The sequence below is a fragment of the Agelaius tricolor genome, unplaced genomic scaffold (assembly GCF_023055355.1).
Source record: "Agelaius tricolor isolate 1412-34295 unplaced genomic scaffold, bAgeTri1.0.p SCAF_10, whole genome shotgun sequence".
NCBI classification, from domain to species: Eukaryota; Metazoa; Chordata; class Aves; order Passeriformes; family Icteridae; genus Agelaius; species Agelaius tricolor.
The window spans coordinates 28,945,312-28,965,811 of NW_027269270.1; the positions used below are offsets into that span (position 1 = coordinate 28,945,312).

Below are 20,500 nucleotides of genomic sequence, written 5' to 3' on the forward strand. Positions count from 1 at the left end.
TTTGTGTCATTAATCAGATCCCAGAGAGGCAAAGTTTTGGGTCTGGCTGTGCTTTGGGCTGGCTGGAACAGAGCAGCAGCAGAGTCTGGCAGACCTTGACCCACCAGGGTGGTCAGGGTGAAGTGCACAGGTAAAGGATTCTGTACCTGAGGTCACCAACAGCCTCAGCTAAGGGGCTGTGGCAGCCAAAGGAAACCTGTTCTTGGCACTGTCTGGTGGCAATCATGATCTTGTTGACAATTTCAGGCTTTTTGGGATGGCTGGCAGCAGCCAGGATAGAGGCAAAGCACTGGGTTTTGAAAGGAGACAGATTTAAGTGCTTAGGTACAGAAAAAAAAGACAAAAATCTATTCAACAGAAGAACAAGGGGAAGTGTGGAGAAGGAAGCCCTCTCTACCAGACATCTGCACATATTTAAAATCCTTCCCAATAAAGTTCATAATGAATTTAATTCAGTCCCCTATGGCCCAGAGGAATTTTCTGAGTAATAAAAAAGTATTGCTAAGGGATAGATGACTGCCAAACTCCTATTCTCTGCCAGCAATGAATATTTATACTATTGGCACTTAAATGCTAGGTTTATTTTACTACATAAATGATCCTTTGTTACATATTAAGAATTAATACTGTGAGATTGAGTTTTGGGAAGTTAGAATAATAATTACCAAATTTAAAGTGTTGTTAAATTTGTATGCTTTGTTTGTAAAGATGCTTGGGCTGGGCTCTTTTCAGATTCAAACAGTAGTAGGATGTGGTAATTCCTATTTTGGGGTAAACTGTTTTGTGGCTTGTTTATGGTTTAACTTTATAATGTAGTTTTAGCCAAGGACCTTTTCATGTCTTTTGTTTTGTTTTGTTTGTTACCTTGAAATATCTAAATCAATGTTAAATGAATTCTAAGCTCCTGCTCTTACTTAAAGGTTGAGATGTTCTTACTTACAGAATGTAACACAAGGGCTCCTGGCTTCTGCTGGCATTTTTCTAATGCCCTTCTGATGATTGAACTGGAATAATTCAAATGTGAGTTGGAAATTTCAAGCACCAGTGATGGAGGTTGCAAAACCACAGCATTACTTTGTTTATAAATATTGTTATTCCATGGAACATAAAGCTCTGCTCTGTGTCACTTTCATGCAGTGGTCAGGAAAATGGGGTGGAAAAAGCAGAGCCACTGATCTTTCTCCCTTTAATAAGAAGGAGTGGAAGGCAAAGTTGGACATGAGCTGAAATGTGGAGAATTATTCCCATCAGACAGCAAGCTCACAGGAAAAATACATCAGTGCTGGTGTAAGATTCAGTGTGGTTTCCATTCCAGCTGCTTGAGGCTGTTTAAGCACCTCTGGCACAGCAGCACAGCACAAATTCCTGGAGCCCAAGTCCAGGCTCAGCCTGACAGCAGCAGTGCTGAGCTCAGAGGCTTCCTGAGTGAAGCCATGACATTTTCTGAAAAATCCTTTCCTTAGGATTTTTTCTCCTGAGAAGCTGAGAGGCCTCAGGAACAAAATGTAAACATTGATTATCTGCTGCTGTGGAATGCAACAGGTGCATCTGGGATTGGTCTCATGTGGTTGTTTCTAATTAATGGCCAATCACAGTCAGCTGGCTCGGACTCTCTGAGAGGCACGAGCTTTTGTTATCATTCTTCCTTTTCTATTCTTAGCCAGCCTTCTGATGAAATCCTTTCTTCTATTCCTTTAGTATAGTTTTAATATAATATATATCATAAAATAATAAATCAAGCCTTCTGAACCATGGAGTCAGATCCTTGTCTCTTCCCTCATCCTCAGACCCCTGTGAACACCACCACACCTGAGGTGCTCTTCTGCTGTGCTTCCCTTTACTCCACACTGCCATGCCAAGTGTGAAAGCTGGAAAAAATATTGTGAGTCTGTCAGCATGTTTATTTGCATGGTGCATCTCCTTTGAGTCAACAGGCATCTTCTCAAAGTGTGAAAATGAACAATTAGTCATCCCTGGGAAACAACAGTTTTGCAGCCGTCCCCTCCCGCCCCCCGAGAGACAAACCTGCCTGTGCTGCACAAGGGCACAGGCAGCTCATTTTTCACTTGCTGTACACACTACCAGATACTCACTTCTCCAGAACAAAAGGGTCTGAAGAATATAAGGAGGTACCTTAAGCAGTTGGCGGTTTGAATTAAAAAGAAAGGTCAATGCCAAAGGAATTCAGATAGAAGCAAAAAAAAAAAAAAATCAGACATTTCAGAGCAATGTAGTTAGGCTTTAAAAATGAATGCATGCATTGTTTGCTCACAGTTTTTCTCAGCAGCACTCATAATTTAGGAAACTATTAATCAGCATGATGAAGTATCCTGTTTCTAACCAAGAACAAAAAAATAAAATAAAATTGTACAATACAGCTTATTTTCTTCTCACTTGAGAGAGATCTTCTGGTAAAATTTGATGAGAATTCCACAGATCTGGGCTTGTGAACTTTTGTGTTTAAGTTGTGCCAGAGAAAAAGCCCCAGTGAAGCAATAAAACCCTTCCACTGCCTTTTTATAAGATTCATCACAAGTCACTGCTCAAGGGGCCTTCTTTTCTTTTGGGCCATGCCAGGACTGACACCCTATAGTTGTTAAGCTGACAGCAGGAGAAGAGCACTGAAGGCCTCAAACTTTGCAAGATTAATACAGAAGTCAGATCATAGAGGCACAGCAGGTACTGAACAGTGAGGCAAGGTGGCAGGGCAAAATCAGGGGCAGGGAGGGGACAGTGGGACTGAGAGCAAAGAAACAGTGGCTGAGGAGAGTTCTGGTAGGCAAAAAACTGCAAATGGCAAAGGTTTTGGTGATGGATTTACTGCTGGCCTGCCAGCAACAGCCCTCCAGGGCTCTTAAGCCAGTGCTGTAGGTTTAAGATCTGCTACTTCCCCATCCCAACAAAGTTATTATGACAGTAAGTGATTACAGAAGCAAGGGATCCAAAGGACAGCTTTTATTTGGTAGCTCATTCAGGGAGATAATAGATTCATTAAAGTAATTATCATTTTTATGGAAAAAAAAAAAATTCTTTATTTTAAAAGGCATTTCATACCTTTTCTTTGCTTTGAGGGTAGTGGTGGCGAGAACTTGGACAGAGCCTGATGAAGCTCTGGCAGTTTCAAAGTTATGAAAAATCTTTATTCTATTTCCTGCCTCCCTTCCCTGCTACATTCACATCTTCCTGCTAGTGAAGTATCCTTTTCCTGGCTTCAAAACCCTGCTATTTCCAAATGGCACTGCTACAGTGACCTGTCCAGTGGGGCAAATCTGACTCAGCTTAGAGAAGCAAGAATTAAACAGCTTCTGTGCTGCTTTTGGGAGCAGAGGTCAGGCATTGGATGAGGTTCACAGGTGACACAGGACGAGAACTGCCCCACCAGGACACTCCCTGCCCAGGGAAGCAGCCAGGCTGCAGCTTCTGCTCCCTCCAAAGCTGGTGTAAGGCACAGCTCCTGCGCAGAGAGAGGCAAAGAGGGGACAGCAAAGTGGAGGCTGCCCTGTGAGCCAGCACTGCTGGGGGAGCAGCAGCAGGAGGAGTGACTCTGTGTACCTGGCATGTCACACAGGGTGGCAGGATTTCTTTCCAGTGCTGGCACACAGGAGAAATAGAGGATGCCATGAGGTGCCTTGCTCCTGCTCCATGTCCTGCCTGGGCACAGCCAGCTCCATCACTGACACATTCCTGCAGGGCTGCTGCACCCTGCAGAACTCCATCCACGCAGGCAGAATTTTCAGACATCCAAGACTTCAGCCACCCCTTTTTAATGCCATTAGTGATGCAGCAACATGTATTTATATTTACATATAAATACAAAATGGTCAGATACCACATTTTAAAGCGTAATTTACAATCTGAAACTGCTTACACTTTCATGACTAGGCTTGGGTTTTTCTCATTTACATTCATCATTTAATTCCACTGGAATTTGATTTTTAAGAAAGCCCAACATATCTTAATTACCATAAAAAGACCCATACACATTTTACTTAAAAATAGCTTCTGTAAGAGGAAATCTACCAAAAATAACACGAAATATATTATTATGCATACATTTTCTTTTTTTTGTAAAGTACAAACAAGAATCTGATCTCTTCTGGGTATTGCCTGATCTAATATGGCTATAGGTTCTATTTATTGTGTTTGTTTTTCAAAGTAAAGGGAAAGACAGAAGAAATGTAAGAGCAGAAACCAAACTAAAACCATATTCTTTCCAAAGACACAGATGATCAGAGAAAGAACACTGTGAAAACCAATAAATGACAACAGGTACAAAGAAACACCATCCAAGCACTGTGCAGTGTTTTGTCTGAGCATGTGCCACAATGACCTTGTAACAGTTATTAAAAACAACAAATAAAAAATGCTACTGGCAGAAAAAGCTGTCAAGCAAAACACTGAAAAATTGGTGCCATTTCCTAACAAGTAAGTGCAGAACTGATGGTATTTCATGTGTCTTCCCCCACGTATGCAGACCTCTTTCTTGCTCTCTGTGCCCGCAGGACTGATCATCGCCACGCTGGCGGTTTGCTGGATGCCAAACCAGGTCAGGAGGATCATGGCAGCCGCCAAACCCAAGCAGGACTGGACCTACCCCTACTTCAAAGCCTACATCACCCTCCTTCCCATCGCCGACATCTTCTTCTACCTCAGCTCCGTGGTGAACCCGCTGCTGTACAACATCTCCTCGCAGCAGTTCCGCAGCGTGTTCCTGCAGGTGCTGTGCTGCCGCCTCACGCTGCAGCACGCCAACAGGGAGAGGTTCCTCAGGGCCAACCAGAGCTCTGGGGCGCGGAGCAGCCGCTCCCTGCGCCCCCTGCTCTTCACGTCCTCCAGGCACGGCTCTTCCGCCAAGGGCAACGCCAAAGTTTTCCTGAGCACCTTCCAGAAGGAGCCCACGCCCAGCTGCAGCCCACAGGAGACGGGTTCTGCACCCTCAGATCCCAGTCCGGAAGTGACGCCCCTCGAGAGCAGCTCAGAGCCCAGTCAGGGCGCACAGAACGGCCTCTGTGAACATCAAGTGTGACCTCATAAGGCAAAGTTGCTGCTTAGCAATGAGCTTAAAAAGATGGAAATTGAAATGACCCAGGAAAGAGACAACATGGCAAAAGGAATAACACAGATGGATTTGTTTCCAGTTATGCAAAAGGAACAGGAGTTCTGTGTCCTGCTGGGATTTTTAAGCGCACACTGGAAATTCAATCTGCTAAATGAACTCATTAGCTGACAAAAATATCAGCCCCTCTTCTCCACAAAACCACTGAACTTCCCTTGCTCTTGACAGGGATTTGGAAACAAACAGAAAATAATTGCAGCGTCTTTGAAGAAAGAAGGATGCAGAACAAATTGCGTCAGGGAGAAAAAACCAACCAAACAAACCAACTTGCTTGAAGTTTAGCAGTACAAAAACAACAGAGCCAATTTAGGGAGCAGAAGAGTGGTCATCATGGGTGCCCTGGGCACCACAGCAGAATTGCCCCTCTTCTTGGGGCGGGGTCCATTGCAGAGGGGAGTGTTGCAGCAGCTGATGCAGACGGAGTTGACCTTGCCAGGGGAGCAGAAGGACTGGTAGCCGGCGGAGGCGATCAGGCACGCGGCCGAGGAGGCGCAGGACTTGCGGTACATGATCCCTGCGACACACAACAAGGGTTACTCCGTTTGAGGGGAACACCTCACAGCAGGATTCCTGCTCAAAAGCAGCTGCAAAGCCAGCTCTCAGTGCCCCAAAGCACTGCTGGTGCTCAGGACAGACACCCCAGCAGTGACAGGACAAACAGCCCCGCGCTGCCGGAGCACCGCGGTCGCTCCGCCTGGGATTTCTCTGTACTTCGATCCTGGTTGGAACCAAAAATATGACAGACTTAATTTGCATAATGTATATCAAATGGTGCATTTTATAGCTGGAATTCTTCATCTTTCAGAATAAACTGTTTGAATAGCTATAACTGAAATGCAATTAGTGAGAAAATTAGTTTTGTTTCTATTGCTGAACATGTCTGAGTTAAGGTGTCTAAGTAATTACAGCTTTCTATGCTCTTCATTTGTCTTTTGAGAATTTTTTTTTTCCTTTTCTCATTCCTTTGCCACACACAGACAGGTAACTAGGAGTAAAAGGAGATGATTATCAGCAAAACTTTCATCCTCCTCCCTCCCCTTTTAAATTTTTTTTGAAGAAGAATTAGAAGTACTTTTCCAGGTAATCTCAGTTCTTGCTTATCTTTGAAGTTTAATACCCTCAATAACAAAAATTTCCTTTTCTATAGAAGCATCTTTCTTGAGTTGAAAGTCTTCCCTTTTTGAATGTAATTTAAGGTAATTTTAATTAATAAGCTAATTTATAATTTCTCAGATTGTTTTTGACTGAAAAAAGTACATTCTGATGCATATATTTTAGCTACTATTTTAACATGGTTTAAAAAGGCTGTAAAATACACTGTTGTATTTTCTTTTGTCACAGTGGAAAATGGTTATGGGCAGTTCCCCACCTCATTACTCCAAAAATTTCCTGCAAGTGATACAGTAGAAATTTTGTCTTAGAAAAACATAGACATAATAGAAATAGATTTGAATATGGGATTTTCAGAATGTTTTTAGTTTTTTCCTCCTGAAAAGCAAGGGAACATGATTCCCTTGGAGAATGGTACCTTTACATCCTGTGGCATGATCCCAAAATGTCTTTAAATGCACAGTGACTGAGACTTTTTTTGGAGGGAGTGAGGAGGGAATATAACCCTGGTGCTGGATGTACAGTGCCTGCAGATATTTGTTCAGTCCCCAGAGACTTAATAACCACTACAGCACCTCCATGGTCCAGGAGAAACCTCTGTAATTTGGCATCAGCCACTGCACCTCTGAGTGCTGAGAGTAGCAGCAGAACACCCTTTCTTTGGGCTGTGCTCAGAAAGAAGGATTTCCTGTCTTCAGAGACTTTTAATTAAAGCAATTCTTTTATACTGTCACAACACTGCTGCCATCCCAACAATGCAGGGGTTTCCTTGTTTTGTGCTCTCCCTCTGCAAATCTCAACTCTGAAATGTGTTTTTAGGCTATCTATCTCATTGAACTTATGAAGAGAAGCCCTCAAGTGAGTGTTAAATCTTCCTCTGTCTCCAGTGAGCTTCAATCAATCAACACAGCAGGTAGAGCCTTTTCTCAAGAAGGAAGAGGAGCTGTGGGCTGTTCTCCCTGTAACAGCAAAGGCACACAGATCAAGCAATGCAATCTTTATTACTACAGTTTGCAAGAAGAAGGGAGTTCTGTCTCTGCTGACAAACCACTGCTGTCAAGGAGCCTCAGTGGTGCTGCCACTGATCTCCTTTACAATACCAAAATCTTAGCTGATGTTCCCCAAAAAGACCTGGTGCTTTGGCCATATTCCTCCTGCAGCCTTCCCAGAGCAGAGGCAGATATGACCCTTCCCATGGCTACAATTAATGTTTCTCCTTCCCCTTCCCTCTTGAGAAAGGACTCTTGTATTCAGTTAAACCAAGCACAATGACTGCTCTCCATTCCCTGATCCCACATCTCCCCATCACAAATTATGTCCCTGAGCAACCAACACCCACCAAACTTGGCCATTCCTCAGTCTTCCATATGAACAGCAGTGAATTTGACTTTCCCCTCAAAGACCAAGCCTCTAAAAAGCTTTTGACCCTGGCAGGTTTCTTATTCCCATCATTTTATAGATCACTCTCTTCCTGCTGTTTCCTTTTCACAGTTTCCTGCAAAGCTCTGTTCACAACTTGAACTAGTGATTTATTAGTTTGGATAATTTATAGTCTGGAAATATCACACTTTGCACTCCTCCCATAGATTAGGAGGCTGGAATTGTTCATTGCTGTGAACAATTAGATGATGCCCTCTGAGGCATGGTTTTCACCAGAAAACTCTAGGAAACCCTCCTACAAAAAAATCAAAGTCCTGCAGCTTAACTCCATGTGTTTACAACAGATCTGTTCTCCAGGATCAATCCCATAGAACAATCCTGAGCTTCTTTTAAAGTCAAAACACAATATTCCTGCACAGACTGAAATTTTACTACTCAAAGTCTCATGAACAGATGGACCATGTTCACACCTAAATAGGGAGAATAATCTGACTAGCAGCAAAATCCCCTTGTAACGCTTCTCCAGTGGCTTTTCAGTAAATGCCTTACAATAGGAAATTTCACACCCAAATGATTGTTTATTCCCATTCCCTGTTCTAGTAATCTAAATTTTAGAAAGATTTTTTTACTTTAAAAACTCAGCACTTCCATGAGGTTTTCAACAGCTCCTTTGCTAACAACATGCCCTTCACATCCAAGATTTTTTTCCTGTGAGTACTGATAGAGTCTCTTGATCTCACAAACCAGCTGCTATCACACTGAGTGCTTTTTACAAAGCATCAGGTATGAAGGAAGCTTGCTCAGCATGGAAAGGCTGTGCTCTCTCTCTCTCTGGTTCTGCAGTATCTTGACAGGAAGACACAATGCAAACAGGCACAGAAATTGGTGGAAAAAGAGGGAATGTTAGCACTGCAGGTGTGACATTTTTAAAACACTTGTGCTGTGACTTCACTTACTCCTAAACCTTGTTCCTATCATAATTCTGGTAGGAAATACATGAGTACAACTGACTTTTATGATCTGATGGCAGGGACACCATCTTCTCACTCCAGCAAACAGGTTCATGGGTCCCAGAAACTTCACCCCGAGTTCAGCCAGGACAGCAGCCTCCTCTCTGAGTTACACCCTGAGATCTCTCCTCAAATTCCTCCCTTGCAGCATTGCTGAGCCAGTTCCAAATGATCCCCAAGATCTCCCTGAATCATTTGCCACCAGCAGGCTGAACTGCAGACAGATCTTCAAAGTGGTTATCTGCCTCACAAGACTCATAGCACAGACATAACTGCTAATTACTGGGTATTCTTGCCTGAGCAATCAGCCCCATGCATTCATTAACACATCACCCAGAAAAATAATTGCAAACCTTTCTGGAAGCTTTTCTTCTCCCTCAGATTGTTCTGATTCACTGGCTAAGCAAGGAGATTTCACTTTTTACATTCTGCTTTTACTGGGATGGGGTCATTCCCAGCTACCCACTCCCAACAATTGACACCAGTGATCAATTAGCATATTTACAGCTACTCAATTAGTGTATTTATTGCCCAGTTATTTGATGGATGAAGTTTGTAACTTGTACTTTTTCAGGGATTCAGCAGACCCCCAACAGCAGTTTAGGTATTATAAGGATGTTTTACTGTGAAGGAGCTATTACTGACCAACAGATTTTTCATTATTTTGGCTTCAAGGCTTGTGGGATGCAGATCAAGAAATTTCAAGAAAAGAGGGGAGTGCACAGAGCTAGAACAGCTGTGTGATAATGTGCTTATATCCCACACCCCCTCCTGTCACATATACCTGCAACAGCCATGTTTGTTTTCAGGGTTTTTTTAAAGTAAATTTTGTCTCAAATCTGGCATTGAAGATTTATTTCTAGACTAAGCAACTTGCCCACGGTTACACCTCTCTCTGCTCCACAAATCATCACATATTTAGACAGTGTCAAAGCCCAAACTAATATTTCTGCCTTATTCCTTGCAATGAAGGGATGGGTGTAAATCTTTAGGCTTTTCTACAGTTCCTGCTTGCAATATTTATTTTCTCAGCTGGATCCAGTCTAGTCCTGTGCATCTGCACCCTGGACACTTGTCCACACACAAGTGCATTCTGTCTTGATTTTAACAAACAATTTGAGCAATAATTTATTCCAATCCAAAAGGGAGTGTTCTTTCATCTACCCTGTCTGCACAGCCCAGTGCATTTCCCTTGAATAACAGCTTAACTTGTTACTAGGATAACCAAAAAAGGTGACATCACACCTACTTCTTACACTGGCTTTATGCAGAAGGCACCAGAAGATCCAAGGTTTTTGTCTTACTGATTGAAAAGAACCTTATTAGACACCTCTGATTCTTCTGTTGTAGGAGGTGCAGACAAAAAAGATGCTGTGTAAGCATGACTCTCCAACTTTTCAGAGCCAAGCACAATCCAAGCATTGTGCAACTTCAGTTTGCACCTGTACTCTCAGGAGCGTCCTTCAGCAAAATGCACAGAGCCAAACCAGGCAGCCAGGGTATCACCTCTGAGATCAGTGAGCTAATTTCCAAAAAAGTCACCTTCCCACTCCTGTGATGACCCAGCTACTCTGAAACTGCTTTCTGCAAAGGCACAGCTCAGCAGGAAATCACAGCCCTGCCCTTCACCCCAGGACCCGATGGCCACAAACCCCTCCTCTCTAAGCTTGCCTCAGTCAAGTGGGCAGTGTCACTTTGCCCAACACTGAGCTTCCCAAGCCAGATGTTCTCTGATCTTGTGGGCTGTTACTGACACTCCACTTGTTTTTCTACACCATTTTATTTGTATATTTTATATGCATATAACCAATTTCACAGGCACAGGTGTGAAAGTCAGTCTTGTGCAGCTCGTTCCACAAAGAGCGTTTTAGCAAAATCCCCTGCACGTGCTCTGAGCAAAGCTGCCTCATGAATCTTCTGGAGCTTAGAAAGAAGTCTGTGTCCAACTAGGGCCCAGCACTGAAGCATCCTTGAGCCTTTTCAAGGCTGCACCAGGTGCTGGAAGTGAAAAAAGAGCAGCAGAAAAGTTTTGTATCTTAAAGTAGCTGAGAAAGCCAGCAGGTAATCAAGGCAAGTTTGAGGTGTACATTTACAATTTTGACAGAACCTCCACTGAACTCTTTTAGATGGGGTGTTTAAATCTTGCCCATCTCTTCTAAGCAAAAGCTGGGAAATTGGCCAGCAGTGGATAATTCACAGTGTAGCACACAGATCTCAGGAGGAGCCCCAGGCTTGTCCCAGCTCTTGCATTAGCATGAACTGCTCAGGATCTGTTTGGGTGTTCTCTCAATGTTGTTGCTCATAGGGAAAAGTTGATGACTGTGCTTATGTACCAATACTCCTTTCTTTGAATATTCTGCATAGTTCCAACTTTCTTATTTCACCAGAATTTTCAATTTTCTGCTCTTGGTGAATCTGCAAGTTTTCCCTCTCATTGTGCATAGACTTGATGTGTGCTCTGCCTAGCCATGCTGGCTTTGTGATTTCATTCATAAATTTCATTCTGTATTTTTTTTCCTAAACTTTCACTAGCTTGCCCTGCACTCAAGCAAAATTCAGCACCCAGCAGGACTTACAAGAGCTCTTTTCTGATGTCTGCCAGGAAATAAAATGAAAATTTATACTAGTGCAAGAATAACACGTAAACAGGTGAACATCACCTTCTATGGAACATAAAATATAAATGTGATTATTTCTGCATTTTACTGTATCAGTAATGCTACAAAAATTGCATTCAGACTATACACAAATAGGTTTGCAAATTATTTGTTTTAAGTTCTGTATTAGGTTTTATGCCCATCTCTTTATGGCTTCAGTGGTTTTGCTATGATAATTATCAGTTCCTCAGCTTGTACCTGTTCATATACATGAAACAGTGACAGACTCCAGGGGTCCTATTGTGATTTGCTGTTTTCTAGAGAGAGTGATTATAAATATTTTATCTAATAAGGTCCTAAATATCGTAGAAGGTGACTGAATATTGAAGAGCAATCAATCATTCTTTTGAGGTTGTTCTTCCTCAACAATTGCAGTTTTACTCAGATCATGTTTTTATTGGTTTAAAGTATGAATTAAGCTCAACACACAGACTTTCAGCTATGGCTAGAAATTTATTGTTACAAAAAACCCTCCCAAAAACCCCAAACAATTTGAGCAAGTGTAAAATATGACAATATCCACTTCCTCTAAGTTTCACTTCACAAAAATTCTTATCCTTGTGTACTCCAGAGAGAAAGTTGACAAGTGGTTTAAATAATTTGCACCTTGCTAGAATTGTATCACAAGATTTTCTAATTACCTTGTAAACAGCTACTTAAATACTGTGAGATACCATGGTCGATGTTTTCCAGACCAAAAAAACCCCCCAAGGCACAAAAAGTATGTGCCTTGAAATCTATTGCAAAGCTATGCACACACTTCCTGATTTTTAATCTTGTGTTTTAGGACTGCAGCTATTTCATCCTGGTCCTCCCTTTAATGCATTCTATAGACAAGATAAAAGCACATTCATGCCTTTAGGTTCTTAGGGAGTATACAATTCTATGAAAAATAAAACAAACCCAGCCCACTCTGCCCCCCCTGCAAAATGAAAACAAATCACCTTGTTCACTTAGCATATTGTCATTGTGATTTTGTATGAAAACCTAATATCATCACAAACCCTCCATACATTTGGCACTTTTAAAAAGTTGCACATTTTTTCCAGAAACTAACAGGAAGCTTTTCACAATGAAAGTCTGACCTCATCCCTCTCCTTCTGACCCTGACATGACACCTTGCAGAAATTAAGTCAGCTCAGGAGAAAACTGGACAATTGTCAGCTGACAGAGGACAAGGGTTTAGATTACCCTGATATCTTTTTGTAAGTTGTGCCTTCTAATTCTGGTGCTTGAAATGTGACTCGAAATGGTGTTGTTAACAACAACAACAAAAAAATAACAAAAAATTCTTTGTCACTGCTTGCAAAGCTGAAGCATGGCATTGAAATGCTTAAAAATGCATAGGCTGGGAAAGTGAAGTACAACTGCTAATGGTGGTGTTATCAAATATTTTTTAAAGCCACAGGAGGCTACAAATGAGAGATCAAAGCTCAGCTTTCACCTGCATGTCTAATAATTCTTTGGTTTCCTACTGTTCTCATTCATTTCCCTGCTCACCACTGTGGATGCAGTCAAGCACTACAACACACAATCTTCCCAACAAAGCCTCCCATCCTCTCCTCCTACCTGACACAAAGGAATCAAGATCTAAATAATACTTCATCTTGTAGAGAGAGAGGTGAACTTGGACTCAATTTTCAGAATTCTGTATGAGGATTTTTCTTGACAACCCTTGCATTCTGAGCTGAAGGGAAGCCTTTCACCTTTACAAATGTTAAAATGCTACATCCTTGCAAAAAGTCACAGAAACAATTTTACACATGAATAGTCTTGCTGCATCCCTAATTGATGTCCTTACCAATTTCAGTGGCATGGCTCAGATGTTGGCACTTGCATGCCAGAACTTTGGAAATTCATTCTGCTCTTAAATCTTTAGCTATTTTCATGGTCAGAGTTTTACAGCCTGTTCAACTTAACAGTAGGATTTTCCTGGGTTTTATATGGCTTTTTCCAGTTTCAAAGCCTTACTGGTAAATTGGCAAAGTCCAGTTTTGTCAAGTTTCCCAAAAAAACCCATCCAGACTACAAAGGAAAAATGGAAATGAAAACTGTTTGGATTAATTAAAGCTTCTTGCCAATGATTTGATAAGGTCACTGGGAGCTAAGAGGAGTGACAGGGTCAGGCTTCAAAAGGGTTTGGAAACACAAACTCATTTGTGTGTGAAATGCAATAGGAAACTCTCAGGGGAGGTTTCAGAGACACCAGGCTGTGGGCACTGTATCATCACAAAATTCATTTGTATATCTTTCATAGGAGCCTGAGAAATAGAATAACATAAAAAGCTATTGTCCACATCCTGTGAAAGATGGAACTCGCTGGACCAGATACCCCATCTTCCTTAAAATAATGCAGCCTTCATCACTCTGCACTTGGATCTTTGTCATGACTTTCAAGTCATAAACTGCTTGAACTGTTAACTCCACTGCTGCTTTTCTTTATTGAAAGGCAGTCAGAGCAGCAGCTGCTGAACAGTCTCATCATTTCTCCTTAGCTGACACACTCAAGTCAGTGCATTCCATAAGTGGCTGGAAGTTTTCTGAGAAACCCAAAGATTGGAAAAAATTACAAGTGAGGAAATGGCTTTGACATTTGAGAAAAAGTGTTTCTGAATGGAAATGTATCCACAGATCCAAGTGTTCAGCATACAGTGCAAATTAACAATGTCCATTGCAAGTCTTTTATTCAATATCAAAAGTGAACTGTGTTTCCAATATTGGCATTATGTCTTCATTTTGCTGGCACCTGGTAGCACAATATGTGATGTTACAGGTACCAACTGTCCCATGCAAAATTTTTATTTATCTTTTAAAATTGTCAATAAAGATTTATTATATCGTGCTTTGCTTTGAGTAAAAAACAAAAAAAGCCCCCCCAAACACCACAAATTCTCTTGAGTTATGTTGATATCCTTTGGCCAAAAAAGTGTAGAGGAAAAAAAAATAAAAATTCACCACCAATTTAGTGGTTGTTTCTAAATGGATGCTGGGGAGGCAACAACTTCCTATAAAGCTTTAATGCCTACAGTAATTCTGGCAACATTAAACTTTGTTTGCTGTTTTAATTACTTTGTCAATAAAAGTGATTAAAACAGCAAAGAGCATAATTTCCCCTTGATATAAATCCTTGATAATTTCTCCTTGATTTGCAATTAATATTAGTACTAATGGATTCTATACATGAACACAGACAAAAGTTTGTGGTTCTGTAATCCTTGCACACATGAACAACTCAGTCATGGCAAAACCAAGTAATAACCACAGGTAAAGAATTCACCACAGCCCAACTCATCATACAACACAGCCACTGATAAAACAAATGATGGGAAAACCAGTACTGGAAAGAGTGCAAAGAACTAGATAAAGTTCTAATTGAACACTGAGATGCTGATCTTGCTCATGGTGTTTCCATGCACTGCTTTTAAGCACACAATCACAGCAATTTCTTTAACTACACTGCAGACTTATATACCAATTAAATACATTAAAAGGACCATAGTAAACCAAACAAGCAAAATTTCTTATTGCAGATTAATACAATAATCTGATTGCTTCCCAATTTGCTTGCAAAAGGAAAAATCCTTGATATTTTCAGGCATTGGCATTGCTACAGTGAGTAATTTTTTTCTCCTTGCAAAAGTTAGTAAAAGTATATTCACAATTAGATTAGAACAGAAGGTGTATTGTTCAAAACATGCTTGTGGGCAGGTTTGCTTGCAGAGAGCTCCAAGAAATTGAGAGTGGCTACAGGCTGGCTGTCTCATCCCTCCTGCTTTATCCCTCACTGATGTATTCACATGGCAAGTTTCATTTTGCCCTAAGTAGGTTTTAGATCAGCCTTTATGCTCAGATAACTCTTCCCCTCAGTAAAAGGCAAGACTATCATTACCAGTATGTTTTCTGTGATATATAATATATATAAAAGCATATACACACTGTATACTCATCTATCTATCACCAAGATGTTTCACTTGATCCCAATATACTGTGGGATTTCTTTGTTGCTACATATATTCTAAAAATGAAGGAGCACTGACATGTCTAATTTAAAAGTCCATAGAGTGGAAAGAGAGAGGCAAGTGAAGGGAATCTACCATGGGTATTTCCACAAGGTATCTGCAAGTAGAATTGTGGTAAAAACTTTGATCCTTTGTCAAACATTCAGTTTACACAGTTTTCAAACACCTGCTTATCCAGTTGAAGAATGCATTAGAAACTTATCCCTTACATTAATTTCTGTGGGATAAAAAATGTTGTGGTACAGTCTTAAATGCCACTTTCCATTCTCATCACTCCTCCCTCTAAAAGAAGGCTTTTTCTTTTCTTTTTTAATTAACAAATTAATTAGTAAGATTCTTTATCACAGGGAAAATACTGTCTTGTCCTGTATCTCCCACTAGAACAGAATTCTAACAATCATTAAACTTTTTCTGGCAAAATTTTTAAATACAACTCAGCCTTAAGAGAGAAAAATATTTTGCTATTTGCTGCTCAATTCTCAGCTGTCCAGAGGAGCAGATGTCTACCTGATACAACAAACAGCTGAGATCAGATGCCTGATGATCCAATTCAAAATAGAAGTTACTGACACCTGCTTTCTTAGCTGCTCCCATCAGAGGCTGCCACAGGCACAGCCACTTTTTAAGCTCTGGGTTAGGAACAAGCCTGAGCTGCTGCTGTTTCTCACCTGAAGCTGCTTCTGCAGGAGCTGAGGCAATGTTCTGAGAGAGCCCAGTGACATCTGAAGCACTGAATTTTGGGAGGCTGAGGAGGAGCGGAGTGTGAACAGGCATAAAGAACTTTGTGCAAGGGAAATGGGAAGAGCAGCCCAGGGCTCTCGTTTGCCACCCTCCAGGACAGGGGGTTTAACACAGAAATGCAGCTGAGCCACAGAGCTGCCGTGGCAGCATCTCAGTGTTGAGTGAGAACTTGATCTGCCTTTATCCTGAGCACAACAACCATTGCTGGAAGAGCCCCTGGCCACAGGCTGGGGCTGCCCTGCAGGAAGCACAGAATTGTGCCCAGCACAGAGCCTGAGCCAGCAGCCCCTGACAGCAAAACGCCCAAACTGGTGCCTCCTGCAGGGCAGGGGTGGCTCCCCCAGAGGATGCTCAACACTCCCACCACGAGCTTTGTCTCAGAACACTGGGCTTGACTTTTCAATAAAGTTTGAGATAACTTGCTGCACTTTGCTCACTGACACAGCTACTTTTATTGACAAAAGTGGGTTAACCTACAAAAATTGCACTCCTTTGACTGCTTTTATTGAGGAGGAAAGAACTCTAATTAGGAGATTGTGCTGTCAAATGAATGCAAAATTTCCATCTTTCACTTTCTGGGTTAAAAGCTCAAACTCGAGTCTATTATAAATTAAAATCAATACTTGAAACATTTGAGCTTTTAGTAATAAGCAACAACCAAAAGAATCAGGTTATGAAATATACTGGTAGAAGTAAAATGAATTATTAAATAAAACTTGAGAGAGTAAGGCATTTATATTGCACACATTTAAATATCAATTAGGAATAAAACCAATAAAGGATGATGAACTGAATCATCTCTGTTTTACAACCAACCCTCTCTAAAATTGACTGAGGGTAACAGAAACTAAGCTTGCAATGTAAATTTCATTCAATTTGAAATAGGTTAGAATTTTAATTTATTAACTGGCTGAAATTTACAATCTCTGAACTTAAAATTAATAAGAAATGCATTTATAGAAGTAAATACAATAAAACAGTGGCACCTGCTATGCAGAGCATGTTAATAACCTCCTAAAGAAAAAAAAAAAAAAAACAAACAGGGATCTACTCAGAAAAAAACATAAAATTGCACAGAAAAAAACCCCACCAAGCAATTTAAGGCTGCTTATTTACTGTACTGCAATTTCTTCACAGGAATAATGGCAACTTATGCATCCATGAAAAGAGTTCAAATCTGACTTTTTTGTCTGTGTCTGCTACCACATCTAGAGCCCTCCAAATCACCACAACATCCTGTCTAACCATATGAAAGTGCTACAGAAGCTGTGGTGTGGAGATAGCAAAGCCTTCAAGCAGTCATTTAGAGATACTCAAGATTTTAAAGGCACCTTGCAAGCTGTAACTATCACACACCCTCACCCCCCTTTTCAAGTAAACTTGAGATAAAATACTCCAGTAAAAAAATAACTTAGGAGAGACTAATCTTCCTTTAAACAGCTTAAAACCAGTTTTTTTCCCCTACACTGGACAGGTTCTAAGTATTTCACAGCAGTAGCCACTGTGGATGGTGTTACCCAGGATGAAAGTGTGTCAGCAGTTCAGCTATTTTTGACATGTAACAACAATTATTGTTTATGCAGGGCTGATTACACAAACGAGTGGCCTGAGATCAGCAGCACAGGCTGACTGAGGAGGAAGAGGAGTTTGCTCAGCCCAAGGGGCGTTGCTGCTGCTCAGGATGGAGGCTGCACACGCTGGCACCCAGAGGATTCCTGCTGCTCCTGGAGGCCTTGCTGGGAGAGGACAGGCTGTGCCTTGGGCTACAGGAACAGCAAAACCCCAAAGCTGTGAGATGGGCAATCCCAGAGAGCAGCATTCCCTTCAGTCAGGGTTCTGAAGCCCCAAATTCCCTTTTGCTCCCCAGGCTTGGCACAGGGGGCAGGTCCAGGCTGGGGCTGCTCCTTGTCCATTCCAATTCCCGACCCCCTCTCAGCTGCAGCTCCCTCCCTGCCATCTCTCCCAGAGTCCCCAGCAGAGTTCCTGTCTCCTGCTCACATAGAAAAGCTACAGAGCAGCACAGCAGTGTAAGACCTGACAGTTCCCTCTAAATCTCAAATGCCTTCCACGGTGCTGAACAAAACCCAGCCTTTTATAAAACAGCTCAAGAGGCAATAGAGGCAAGGTGCAGAATCACAGCTGATTCCCTCTTGCACACATTGCTGTCCTAATGTGTTAACTTAAATATTAATTGCTGTAAGGGAAAAATTAAAAATTGGGATGACAAATCCATTTGTGCCCTTCTCTTCCCCCCCAAAAACCCCTCCCCCCCTTTTTTAAAAAACCCCTTCTCCCTTTTGCTTGATGGTTTCCTTAATGGATGAAAGCAAAGATCACCACACTTTCCATCTCTTAAGACGAATCTTCAGTGTATATAAATTGCTTGAGTAAATAAAAGAAAGGAGGGAATTACTAATTTAATGCTCTTCTATCTCTTGGGGAAAAAGCCCATGTAATTAACTGTAATGAGATTAAATTAACTTGTTGTTATTAATTTCCCAGTGCTGGGAAACTATATCAGAGACCCATAAGGGCTGTGTCTTAACCAGCTTTATCAACATTTGGCTTGCATCCTTCAGTTTTAAAGGAAAATGTTTAACTTCATTGAGTTGCAAAGCCACTCAGAAGTATAAGGCATTGAATCCAGTCCCTTCAGGTAGGAGCACGAGATTCATATGAAGCTGAACACCATGAATGGGTGGAGCCAAAAGCAACAAATGCTGCCTAAAGCAGATAAACTGAAGAATAATGATTAAATTCTTACCAAAACTTTTTTCCATTACTTCTTTCTGACACATATCTTGAACGTTCACTGTACAGTTCACAATGAACTCTGGAGAGGAGCAGTCATTGTTTAGCTGGAACTCCTCACACTGGTAACACTGTATTTGCAAACCCGAACCTGGAACAGATAGAGATTTGTTCAAAACCACAGAACGCTTTCTTTTGGAAAGGACCTTATAGATCATCTCATTCCAAGCCCCTGCCATGGGCAGGGACACCACCTGCTAAACCGCGTGCCCCATCTAACCTGCCCTTAAATAGTATTAAAAAAAACCAAACCAAAACAAACAAAAACCAAACACCGAAGAAAACCAAACAACCAACACGTGCCAGAAACCTTCCTTATCCTTCCCCTTCCCGCATTTGGCTGTTCCTGGCTCCTCAACAGCTCAGCCCAAGTATCCCTTTGACAAATATGAAGTAAAGGAAACGCTGCCGGCTCTGCTGATGCTCCTTTCCGCGGGGCGGCCGCTCCGGCGCTGGAGACGCCGCCGCCAGGAGGCGACGGGCACCGGTACCGACACCGGCATCGACACCGGCACCGGCGCAGCCCCGCAGCCGCTGCCCATCGCCCGCCCCGCGGCACAGCGCGCTGAAAGCCGCCCGCGCCCCGCAGAGCGCAACGCGGCTCACAGATACTCTCCGGTCTTATCTGTGCCGACGGGTTTACTTAGCTACTAATTAATTACAAATTATTTAATTACTATTTTGCCATGCACAATTAAAGCGGCGGAGCATCCCTCGCCAGCCGCCTTTATCATGCAAACGAGGCTCCCGCGGTTCGCCAGCAGCTTCCGCCGGCACATCCCGCACCCCTCGTCCCGCGGCGGGGACCCCCGGCCCGACCCCTCGATCTCCGCTGGGAGCGCTGCGGCGGCGGCAGCGCCCGCTGGCACCGACCCCCGGCACTGACCCCCGGCACCGCTGGCACCGACCCCCGGCACCGCTGGCACCGCTGGCACCGACCCCCGGCACCGACCCCTAGCCCTGCATCCGCGGGCGGCATCCACCGAGAGGCACCGGGGCTGCGCCTTTCCCCGCGCTGGGGACACCGGCGGGCGCTCTGCGAGCCGCGGGCAGGACGGGGGCTCCGCCGCTCCGTTGGTTTTAGCGCCCGGCTAAATCAGCTCCGTCGAGGGGCTACGATGGGACGGAGGCTGCCAGCGCCAGCGCGGAGCCCTTACCTGGCGCCAGGCACAATCCCCAGAAAGTTGCAGCGAGGAGGAAGAGCCGCATCCTCCCGGAGCCGCGGCCGCCGGGCTGGCGTGCAGTCGCGAAGGGGCATCAGAAGCCGGGATGCAGCGGAGGCGCCGCGCTCCTGTGCCGCTTGCCCGCCGCCTCCGCTGCGGAGCGGCGCCCCGGGAGCCGGCGGCGGAGCCCGCCCTGCCCAGCCCCGCGCCGCGCTCCAGCCTCGCCAGAGTTGAGCGCTGAGACTGGAAGAAACTGTAGGAGAAGCGAGGGCTGGGGGGCGGCTCCCCCTCCCTCCCCCAGCACCATGTGATGCCGGCGGAGCGGGGCGGGGATCCCCGCACCTCGCCGGGAGCGCCTCGGGCACGGGCGAAGTTCAGCGAGGCAGGGAGGGAGGGGAGGGAGCCCCGCACCGCCCGCTCCGGCTCCGGCTCCGGCTCGCACGGCGCTGCCGCGACCCTCTGCCCGCCGGGGCTGCTCATCGCATGGCATCAC

General features: G+C 43.4%; 2 protein-coding genes across 2 annotated transcripts in view; one reads left to right on the plus strand and one right to left on the minus strand.

Annotated features, from left to right (window-relative positions):
- Positions 1–5,026, plus strand: part of GPR39 (G protein-coupled receptor 39) — a 74,459-nt gene extending 69,433 nt beyond the window's left edge. The window contains exon 2 of the mRNA XM_071435393.1: positions 4,503–5,026. Coding sequence (XP_071291494.1) covers positions 4,503–5,026 — 524 coding nt within the window. The remainder of the gene's footprint in view (positions 1–4,502) is intronic.
- On the minus strand, positions 3,749–20,421 carry LYPD1 (LY6/PLAUR domain containing 1). The gene is made up of 3 exons (XM_071435394.1): positions 20,002–20,421; positions 18,798–18,935; positions 3,749–5,630 (listed from the first exon to the last, which is right to left on the minus strand). Exons 1-3 carry the CDS (start codon positions 20,051–20,053, stop codon positions 5,395–5,397), a joined length of 426 nt encoding a protein of 141 aa, XP_071291495.1. The 5' UTR covers positions 20,054–20,421; the 3' UTR covers positions 3,749–5,394.
- Between the last annotated feature and the right edge of the window lie 79 nt (positions 20,422–20,500).

Bases quoted from the DNA above. Each gene is read 5' to 3' on its own strand.
- LYPD1 (XM_071435394.1), bottom strand. From the start codon at position 20,053: ATGCGGCTCTTCCTCCTCGCTGCAACTTTCTGGGGATTGTGCCTGGCG. The intron at 18,936-20,001 runs GTAAGGGCTCCG...TATCTGTTCCAG, and splicing joins GGGATTGTGCCTGGCGCCAG to GTTCGGGTTTGCAAATACAG. The intron at 5,631-18,797 runs GTAAGAATTTAA...TGTGTGTCGCAG, and splicing joins AGTAATGGAAAAAAGTTTTG to GGATCATGTACCGCAAGTCC.